We start from the raw sequence: 10,970 nt of genomic DNA on the forward strand, positions 1-10,970 counted from the left end.
TTAAATGGCTGGGTGGGCATCGGCCTGGATGGTGTTCGTGCACGCTGCCTGGGGCCGATGCTCCATCCGTCTGTGGCAGGTGGGTACACCTGCACGCCTGCCTCACAGCGGGGGGACCCGGGCCACTCACATAGAACCATTCAGAGGTGCAGGTGCCCGGAGGGGGACTTCAGAGAGGTCTGACTGGGGTTTTTTAATCTCTGGAGGAGGAAATGAAGATGCGCATGAGGCGAGTCTGCAGGCGTCTCTCACCATCCTTCGCTAAACTTCTCCCAGCTGAACCAGAGCAGAGAGGTTCGGGTTGTGGTTACAGTGCATTACATCTCATCAGCATTTCTCTGAGGCTGGGGCATTTCAGAACGGCGTGTTCTTGCTCTGAGGCTTATATTTTGTCTGACGGAGGCCCCGCGCCCCAACCCACCCGGGAGCTGTAAGAACCATCTCTGGCTTCTCTGTGGGTGGTCACCGTGCAGCGCCACACTTCCCAGGCGACGGTCGGGGTCTGAGGGCTGACGAGTGAGTTAGAGATCTGCCCGGTAGAGGGGTGTCCCACCCTGCAGGAAGAAAACCCAGGCACACCAGGCCTGACTGGAAGTCAACCAAGGAAGAGGTTGTTTGCTCTACAGAAAGCCTGCACTATAATAGTTTTATTTGAAATGATGCATCAAAAACGAAGGAGAGTTGGATTCGTGCAAATGGGATTTTCCTGTGACTGCACGGCCTGGGCAGGTCAGCCACAGCCCCGGTGGCTCGGCCGGTGCCGGGGAAGCTCACCCCTGCCCCGCGAGCAGGAGCACCACATCCGGGGGAGGGGCTCCTGGCACCCTTTCCACAGCTGTGTTGACATCCTAGCGAGTTAGGCACAAGCTATGCAAATGCCCCCACGGCCGTGGTGATGAGCAGAAAGTGAAGTTGGGCGGCACTGCAGCAGCGGCCTGGCACCTGAAGGCAGGTGCTCTAAAATCTGGGCCAAGGTGGAGAGACCCCCACATCTTCCCAAAGATGCTCCACACAGGCAGGCCCTTTTCCTCTCTGATCTCTGTCACTTGTCATGAAAAATACTATTTAGATTGACGGGGGTTATGAATGGGTAGAGGTGGTCTTCCATCAGGATCGCTGGGGCCACTCTCTGCTCCCTGCCCCCCACCCTGGTCACCTTGGATTATGGCAACAACACCCAGCCCTGTTCCCGGAAGATGCCGCGACAGCCCCTAGGGAAGCAGGCACCATGCCGATCTGGAGCAGACGTTCCCTGTCTGAGTCTCACAGTCCAGAATTCCATTTCTTTTAACATGTTACCAGTCAAAGATACATCCCTTTAAAAAGGGAGAAAAAAAATTTAAGACCTCTTAGATATTCAGTGTTGAAATTAGCTTAAAAATTGCTGTGTGTCTCAGAGTTCTATCGGTATTCCTTGCTTTTTCGTTTGTCTCTTAGAATTTGCTGTTGAGCTCTCGGATATAATGGTGAAGATCGGGCCATGTTTCCCGTGTTACTTTGACTGCCAGAAAACTCTTAGCTAAACTCTGGCTCTTTGGCATTAGATCTCAGGTTCCCAGGGTAAGTCTCTCTTTCTTGATGTCATTTCTGATCTCTCTTAACTTTTGTGTTTTTTGCACTGTGCCCATCTGTGTGTTTCTATGGTTAAGCTCCCTTGAGTAATGGGAATGTATATGTGTTGTACTTTCTGAGTCCTTCGGCCCAGTGGGGTTCAGCCCAGCCTTTGGAGCGTGGATTGGTGAGCTTGTGTGTTCTACCCTGTGCTGAAGTCTGAGTTGACTTGATTTTGAGTCCATGAGCTTGGTCTGTCCCCTCATCTGTGAAATGTGGAAGAGAGCAATACTGGCCCACAGCATTGTTGTGAAGACTGGAAAGGAGTCTGGCACGTCATTTTGTTGAGTGGTGGCGGTGAGGGACTCTTGCGGACCCCGGGCTAGGGCGCACAAAGTCCAAAGGCCTGGTGTATCTTGGGTGGGCTGGGCTCGTCTCTGCCCACAGGAGAGTGGAGCTGGATCCAGAGCTGCGTGCAGTGGTTACTCTGACCATTTCTCCGGGCAGCCTTGGGTCGGGGTCTTTCTTGTATCTGCATACCCGCTTCCCTGGTTTGGGCAAGAGAGGATGTCTTGCTCTGATTATTTTTGCATGAAAATAGTAATTAAGTTCCGATACTTGGTTGGTCATCTCAAGTGTAAGTTGAAGGTGGTGCTTGTGCAGACGCCACTGTGGTGGATGGTGTTGTATCCAGTCATCCTCCCTCCTCTTGGCTGCTGCGGACGGAGGTAGCCCCAGCCCCAGCCCGAGTCCTGTGTTTCAGGGCCATGGTGGCTCAGAGTGGCCCAGCTCCTGGTAAGTCTGCCCGGACCCTGCTCAAGGGCGTTCCTTTGGCACAGCCCCATCCCTAGCTGCCACCCAGCTTGAGCCCATGTCCTCTATTTGGGGATTCCCTGCGGAATGCGCTTGACACAGTCTCCAGGGACATTTTTCAGATCTTCAGGAAGAGTACCTGAGTCTCCACCAGGGAAGCCTGTCCCAGCTCTGCGCCTTCCTGCCCTGGCTCTCCCGGGGCCCCACTGCCTCTCTGGCAAGCGCTGCCCTCCCTGCCATTTTATTTACCTGTGCATTGCTGTTGTCCTCTTACCCTGTTCGTTTGTATGGCTCTTCGTCACCAGAGTGTAAGGTTCATAGAGATGCTGTTGCACTTTTCTTTCGACAGGAAGGCCCCCTCCGCATCTTGACTCCACTTTGGCACAGGCCTCCCGTTTTATTGGAACATGTAGGTGTTCTTTACCTGCAAAGTGGGAACTTGACTCCTGATTCCAGAGGCAGGGCAGTGGCAGTGGCTTTCTTCCAGACCGCTCTCACTGTTGGTAGCACCCACGGGTAGCCCTTGGGCTGGGCCATGCGTCACTGTTCTGCACTTGCTGCTGAAGACACAGGTATTGCCCACTGGGCCTAGTGGGTGCAGACACGGCCTTCAGAGTCAGGCCCCAGCACACCCCCTGTCCCGTGCAAGCAGGCCTGGGGGCTGCAGGAGCCCCTGACCCAGACAGGAGCATGGACTGTCAGAGTTGGTTCCTGGAGGGAGACACAAAGCTGAATGTTGAAGGAGTCATCTTCTGGACACATGGGATGGCCATAAAAGTCAGTAACCCCAAAGAATATTGTTCCTGCTAGACCATGGAGATAAAAAGACCCAACAGGATGGGGTCCTACACTTCAAGCACTTGTGATTGTGTGTGTGTGAGAGAGAGCAAAAGAGATCACCTTAATGCATGAATTGTTTGTACTTAGTAGCATATTCAGTTTTTCTTTTTAAAAACTCCTTTACCCAAGTGCATCCCATTAATGTATTTTCCTAAAGTACTTTTATGAGTTAGATTAAAACAGCATTACACAAGTCTGATCTAAGAAGTGTTGTTTCTTTAAAAAGGGAAGGACCAAGAATGTTCATTTAAGCGTGAACTGGTATATTCGTTTGCTAGGGCTGCAGTGACAGAGTACATTAGACGGGGGGTTAAACAGCAGAACTGTGTGTGTTCACAGTGCCAGAGGGCAGACTGAGATCTGCGGCTGGCTGTGCTGATGTGTGCTCAGCACTGATGGCTGGAGGCCAGCCGGCAGTCCTCACCGACCAGCACCCTTGTACCACCTGCCCCACACTGGCGTCATCGGGCACCTACCGCATGCTCCCATGAGCGAGCTGACGGGTACGGCTGCAGGTGCTAGAGGGCAGCGAGTCTGCCCATCCTCCAGCTCTTTCTGAGCCATGGGCCGCACCTGCTGAGCTGTGCCAGTGGTCAAGGGTTTTCGGGACTGGCGTGGCCTTGGAGTTCAGTCGTAATGGCTTCCTCCATTGAATGTTGTCCAAAAGCAGTTTCTCGCTGGCTTAAAAGCGTGTGCCATGTTGTCATGCGCGCTGCCTGAGAGGGCAGGGATCCCATTGTCCTTCTTGAGTAGTAGCGTCTTCTCATTTGTCAGGGATCGGGTGTGTTCCTTTTGCCAAAATTTCCTGCATGGCCCCCACCCCCTCCCCGGCTTCCTTCGAACACCCCCACATCCTTTACGTTTGAGATGCAGGCAGAACCCTAAAAAACTTGGAAAGATTCGTCTCATGATGAGACTCTTCAGTGTCACAGCTACCGCCGTCCACCCAATGTCCTCAAAGGGTTGGGCAGAGATGTCTCCTCTCAGATGCTGCCAGGTCTGGAAGCAGTTGGGACCTGTCCCCTTACTGGTGTCACTTTGACCACATTCTCTGGTCGTACTGAGGCTGGTAGTGACACCTGGCTGACATGAGATTTCCCACCTTGAAGTGATTTCTTAGCCCTGCGTGCGCTTTCTTCATTTTAGTAAGTCGTGGTTTTATTTTGAATAAGCCTCTTTCAACCTATTAATATTAGTCTCAACTAAAATTAACCTTCCCCTAAATTATTCTCACACAGAAAAAGCAAAGTAATTTTGAAAGTTAAATCAAAACAAAGCAATCTTGTGTGTAAAACAGATAAAAATCACAGACTGTGGTTACGGAGCGCCTGTACAGGAATCGCTTACAGAAAGCCGATTTCCTCCAGTCTGGTTATGGAAGGAGAACGGGAAATGCCCGGGCCTTATCACAATCCCGTCCTGTCAGACAAGTGCTTGCGAGCTCGTGTAAACAGTCACAAGCAGGGGCTCCGCTCCCAGCTGGTGTCTGCGGGCAGTGTTTGTGTGTGACGGGGGACGCCAGTTCCCAGCCCCACTCGTGGCCCGTGGTTCCACCATGCTGTGTTGGAAGTCTCACCTGCCCGATTGAGAAGGGGGTTCGTGGAGAGCCCCGAACAGCAGAGCTGGTCTCGGGCATAGATGACTCATTAAGGAAACAACCTTAATGAGGGTAGGTTGCAGACCTGAACTGTGAGATGGGTTGTAGCTCCTGGCGTAGAGGCAGGTGTGTTCCTTTGCCGCCTTTGGCTGCTCTGAATTTATACCCCGCACTTACCTGCAGAATGGATGAGAACTCACAGGTGGGCCCTCCGGAAGACCTGAGGACCTCTGAGACCTTTAATGTAGCAATTGCCTTGTGAACAGTTTCTCCGCTTGTCACGAACATGGTGGTCACTAGCAAAGAGGCCTTTTTAAAAATTTTTCACTGCTCTATACTCCCCACGTGGGGTGGGAGGATGGGGGTTGACTCCGCCTGTGTGTGTGACCATAGAGTCGGTGCTGAGCCACCCATGTTTATATAGCGGAGCTGCCCACCAGCAGCCAGAGGCGCGGTGGTGCATCTGTGCACCCCTGGATTTAGCTTCTTAGGACAAATTACCCCAAATCACTGGTTTCTCAAGTAAACTACAGCTACCAGAAATTCACCCTCGGGGGAGTCCATGTATTTGAATGTTAATAACCTGGGTAGTGAGACAGTTCCTTCACATCTTTCTTGTGTCCCCTCTACCCTTACCTCTTCCCACGGGACGCCAACTCCAGTGACCTGGGGGTTGGCTTTCCTCCACACCTGCACACAGGCTGAAGCATCCCCTGATCGAGGCAGTTCTGGCCAATAATGACATGGCCCGTAGAGAGAATACATGTGTTTTTTAGAGGGGCAAACTGAGATTCAGGGATTGTCTTTGCGGTTCCAAGCATCCTTTTGGTTTCTGTAAAGACGCGGATCATTTGGCATGCTGCTCCTTATGTGGCGACGTCTCCCTCTGTGGGGGAGGTAGGAAGGACTTCAGCCTCACAGTCTCAGGGGACGGACCCATGCTCGGAAGGTGCAGCCCTCGTAAAGGGGTGCCCTTTGTAGCTGTGAAAATGGGATTAGTGGTTCCCTTAAATATAGGCATCCCCCACCCAAAAATAACACGAGGGCTGAGAAACTAAGAAGCTTTCCTATTGTTGTTTCAGGTCTTTTTGAATAATTACCAAGCAGCCGAAGCCCACCCCCAAATGATTATCTTACGACTGTTACGTTACATCGTCCGCCTGGTGTGGAGATTGCAGTGACGACGGGTTCCTTGCGGAGCCAGATGGGTGCAGACATTTCGCTTGTTAAAACCAACAGGCCCCAGCACCACGGTGTAAGAGGTGCCATTGCTATGCAGCCCGCGGTTCTTTCCCCGAGAGGGCGTGCGGGGAGGCTGGCTGACGCGTTCCTGAGGACGCCGCACTGCACGTGGACTTGACCTTTCTGTTCACCACATGGCAGAATTTCCAATGGAAGTTTGTTGTGAATGTAAATGAGGGAGGATTCTTTAAAAAAAAAAAAATGTACAAATCATGGTTCTTTGGAGCAGGATTTTATGCAAGAATGGTGTTTACACGTGGTGTGGGTTTTTTTCCACCTTCTTTAATAAGAACAGGTTTTTCAAAAAGGAAATGGAAACTTTTTAACCAACTCGTGAATGATTTTTGTACTAAAATTTTAAGAACCTATTGTCTACTCTCAGAGGATTATGTGTAAACTCTGCAGTGGAAACTGAGCCAGCTAATTGATAAAGCTGCCTTAGTTTATTTTTAGATTACTGTACAGAATTTTTAAACGGGAGAGGTATGAGATAGCCCCCTCCCTTCCCTGCCATTGGCTCTTTGACATGCTTTTTTTTTAATCATTATTATTAATACCAAAAAAGTTTTATGAAACGAAACTGATTAAAGGGGCAGAAGGTCTGTCATCAGCCTGTATTGATATGCCACTCCCGTTTTGTAAATACTTACCTCCTTAAATTCAGTTGCATCTGTGGCAAAATTTTAAAACTCTTTTTGTGTATTTTTCCTTGTCTCCTTTTGTGATGCTCCTCTGGTCTGTCTGGAGGCCGATGCACAGATTTGGTCCATGTATTCTCATGATGAAAGGGAATTGGGTCAGAACATGAGTCAGGATCTGCCTGTGGCATCCGTGGCCCAGTTGGTCTTGTCTGTCAGTAGCTTCCTCACTGGGATGTGCATGATGTTGGTTTTCACTGGTTTTGATGGGCTTGTCATTTACAAGTGTTCTGAAGAAGGACTACCAGTCACAGCACAGACAGGTACTGTGCCCCTCGGTGCTGTGGGCTTCTCTGGTTGCAGACTCTCCCACGGTCACAGGTACACTGTCAGCAGGGGCCGCAGGTGGGGAACATGTCCCCTCGCAGCTGAGCCCGTTGGGCTGCAGGTGTCGGAGCTCCAGTCCTCGTGGGAATTGGCACGAGCCGTGGGCGGGGCTTTAGGCAGGGGTTTCCTGGGCATCGAGGCTTTTCGTCCAACTCCAGGTTCACCTGGCCTTTGATGCCTGACACTTGGTTCCCACCCCCCCCCCAAATCCACTTTGAAAGGAAGGATAATCTGCCTTCAGCCGTGCCGTAAAAATACTGCATTGGAGCCCGAATCTGAAGTGGCCTCTCAGCCTTCGGACAAAGGTCTGTCTTGTTCCCTTACTCTCGGGACACGTGGGTGTTGTTGGACCACCCTTGGTGCATCCACCTCTGTTGGGCGCGCTCTTTTCTTTCTCCACACCTGCCTGGGAGGGGTGCAGCAAATGGAGGGCCCATGAGTTGGTCTGACATTTCAAAGGGAGTTAAACAGTTTGGAGAGACCCAAGAGAGATCAGGAAGCAGTGAAAGAAGAGAAGTAGAGATCATTTCGTGAACCTTATAACTCTTACAGATTTTGAAACCTCAGATTATTAAATAGCTTTTTAAAAGATAAACGTGACTTTTCAAACGAGTCAGCAGTGCCAACAACTCTTGTTTTGCTTTGGGCCCACAGAGGACCAGTGTTTTCACGTGATTAAATCAAGTGGGGAAATCCATTCATTTGTATCTTGATAATTCTATATAAATATATATATATATATATATATATCTACAGCATATACGCATTTTCCTTTAGGTAGAGATATTTGATTCCAAATATTCTTCCTTTCTTAGGATTTTCTTTTACCCCAAAATCTTGTTGGGGTCTTGAATATTTTTAAAGCTATGTTGTCAGCTTGTGTTCCTGACGTGTCTCGAACCCCTCTGTAGGGTCATGAAGTCCACACGGTTGTAAGGCAGTGGTGGACCTGCTGGACACACACACACACACACACCAAAGACGTATTTGGTTCTGGGCGCCTCCCCCCTCCCCTCCCAGGATCTCCGTACTCAGTGCCAGTCTCTCTGACTGGAGCACTTTACTCTGTTTCTTCAATACTGCGGCTCCCTGGGAGCGGTGCCCGAGGGCTCTGTGCTGGCGTACCTCTGGCTCAGTGGCTGCCTGGTGTCCAGGCTGGCCGCGGAAGCAGCTTGTGAGGAAATTAGAGATTCTATGAATTTGTAGTATTAAGGAGCAGGATGTTGCACCAGGACTGAAGAGAGATGACTGGATGTCTCTGTACTGTATGTATCTGTTTATCACGATGCCTCCCTGCGGAAGGTATGCCTACTGTGGTAGACCTTGACTTTTTAGTGTGTATTTCTTTTACTTTTTGTAGGAAAAAAAAAAAAAAGACTAGATCCCTTTTTGGAAACTGAATGCGGGTTTTGTGCCTTGACCACCTCTTCTCCCATGAGGTTTGTAGAAAGTGTCCTGTGACTTATCATAGAAATGCAATAAACACATGCAAAAGAATCCCATGAGCAATTCTTCCAGTTACCTGTACTCCTGCCCAGAAGTGAGTTTGCCAAGAACTGCTCTCGGGGTTGTGGAGGAACCAGGCAAAACTCCCCTCTGATTAAAAAGAGTGTACACCGTAGAGAATAACTTTCTCCTGTTTCCCTGTCTTGATATTGTATATATTTTGACTATTTATTAGATTAGGAGGTCACATTTTACTTACCAACTGAGCCAAATGTCTGTGTGCAATTGTGTTTCCTTTACCTTTCTTGTAAAATTTTGTACAGCATAAATGAGTAAAGATCACTGTTTTTACTAAACTTTTTCAGAATTGAGGATTGTACATATTGTAGATTCTTTTTCTGTGTAATGTGTCCTACTGTTTCATAATGCTGTAACTTGTAGAAATATTGTATATTTATTTCCTGCTTATTTAATGTCTTATGTTCTGAAAAGTGTTGACCTCCGTGCTCCCCGCCCCATGCTGTACCATTCATTGCTTTAAGTCTGAGGTGGTGACTGTGAGCCCCACGCTCTTCCCTAGGCTGGCCCTCCAGCTTTGGTTCCTGGTAGTTCTGGTCACGTGGGTTTAAGTTCTTGGGGTTCGCTATCCTGATGACGAAGTCTGTGTTGAGCCATCAGTGAGAGACCATAAATGTGGCCGGCCACAAAATTCTACAAGAAATAGCCAGCTTCTCGTGGAAGCAAATTCTATGAAGGCCAGGCCATATCTTTTTAAATTTTATTTTATTTTAATGTATTATTGGCAGTTGGGACAGATTTTTCCATTGAAAATGTATCCCTGACAATTCAGTGTTGAGAGAAATAAAAATGGGCCCCTTTTTGGGGGTGCTGCCAGGAGTTGTTCAGGGCAAGAGGAAGGGACAGGTAAGCCAGGTTGCTCCTGCCTTGAGAGGGACGTCAGGAACACCACCTCATGCCACTTTTTGGCAACTGGTGAGTAGTTGAATTATCCCCCACCCGCTGTGTCCTGTGCTTTGAGGTGTGGACTTAATGGTCTTCAGGAGCTAATTGTACAGACCCCCACCCCCAGCCCTGAGCCCTTTGGTCCCTACCTTTGATCAGCCTGCTTCAGGTTGTCTTCCTTCTGCTTCTCTGTTGGCTTCGAGAGAGGTTGGGGGTCCCACTCGACTGGATGTTAAGATGTGAAAGCTCGCAGAAGCTTTAGAGACCTCCTAGTGGCCCCATGTCAGGTGGTGGTTCTGGCATCCCTGCTGATTTAGCCTGGTGCCTGTGTGGTCCACTTCCCGCTCACGTGGGTGCAGGGATGGGTCCACACGTGACGCTAAACCAGCAGAGGGGACTCCTGCTCCCAATGGCATTGTATTCAAGAAGCATCCTCAAGCTCCCAGCTAGGTAACTTGACTACTTTTATTTGGGAATCAGACTTTAGAAGCTCTCCGAAGTTGTATGTGCAGGTTCTGTGACCACTAGTTACTGTATCAGAACTCATCAGGTACACATTTATAAATAGCACTGATCTGTCTGTATACGGACCGTCACTAACTTGTTTCCTAGGACCCAGCGTATGTAGCATTTGTATTGCGATTTCCCTGGCTTACTTGTGTTTTGCACTGATGAATTTTGACAGGGTAATTGCCACTTTACTTGTGCAATACTGCTGTAAATAACTGCAGATTTTTTTTTTTAAGAAACTTAATCTTTTATGTTCTTAATGAAGTTTATATAAATAAAACTTTCAACTAGTTTTGGTGAGCTGTTTGATTTGTTTCACAGAGCGGTGGTGGAGAAACAGCTGGTTAGATATGAACATATACACACCCACACCTCTGCCCTTTATCAGTCACAGGACGCATTACCTACGTGTAGATTTTAGGAGTTCTCGCTTGAAGACGACTCTGTGTAGCATACTTAAAAGCAAACCACTCTTAAAAGTTTTGAAGTGGCTGACAGGACCTTCTGCACAGTTTTCTGCCCACATAATCCGATATGACTCAGCACTTGGGGAGGTTGGGGGGCGGGGGGTAATGGAGCCAGCTCTGTATTGATTCATGATGGGGCAGAGTCCCTGCCATCCCATCCTGTCTCCTAGTTGGAAGGAAGGAAAAACAAAAGATGGGGAGTCTGGTTTGACTGTGGTAGAAAGGACTTATCCGCAGGGCCAAGTGGATCGCCAAGTGTCTGGAGCCCTGTGTGTGAACAGATCCAGCTGCCTGGTAAGGGCTCCCTGAGTGTTGGGGATGCTGTGCTGCCTGGCGGGGGTGGGGGGGGGGCGGCGGGGAACTGGTCTAAGGGTTGACAGAGAAATGAAAACTTGGTTTGCGGGGTCTAGGCTATAAAATCCAGAGCAAGCCATTCTATAATCAGTTCTCTGAAATAAATGCTGGGAACGTGAGACGGGCCGAGCTTTGTTTTAAGCTGGTGATGTGTTCGTGTTT

The 10,970-nt window shown here is 49.3% G+C and overlaps 1 protein-coding gene across 2 annotated transcripts in view; it reads left to right on the forward strand.

Annotated features, from left to right (window-relative positions):
- BCL2L11 (BCL2 like 11) overlaps positions 1-10,279 on the forward strand; it is a 46,749-nt gene extending 36,470 nt beyond the window's left edge. For both annotated transcript variants that reach the window (XM_028117169.2, XM_088026419.1), the window contains exon 4: positions 5,884-10,279. In XM_028117169.2, the coding sequence (XP_027972970.1) occupies positions 5,884-5,982 (99 nt within the window). In that variant the 3' untranslated portion in view covers positions 5,983-10,279. The remainder of the gene's footprint in view (positions 1-5,883) is intronic.
- Positions 10,280-10,970: the final 691 nt, after the last annotated feature.

The sequence above is a fragment of the Eumetopias jubatus genome, unplaced genomic scaffold (genome assembly GCF_037043125.1).
Source record: "Eumetopias jubatus isolate StellerSeaLion01/CBP00866 unplaced genomic scaffold, mEumJub1_p1.0 scaffold_9, whole genome shotgun sequence".
NCBI classification, from domain to species: domain Eukaryota; kingdom Metazoa; phylum Chordata; class Mammalia; order Carnivora; family Otariidae; genus Eumetopias; species Eumetopias jubatus.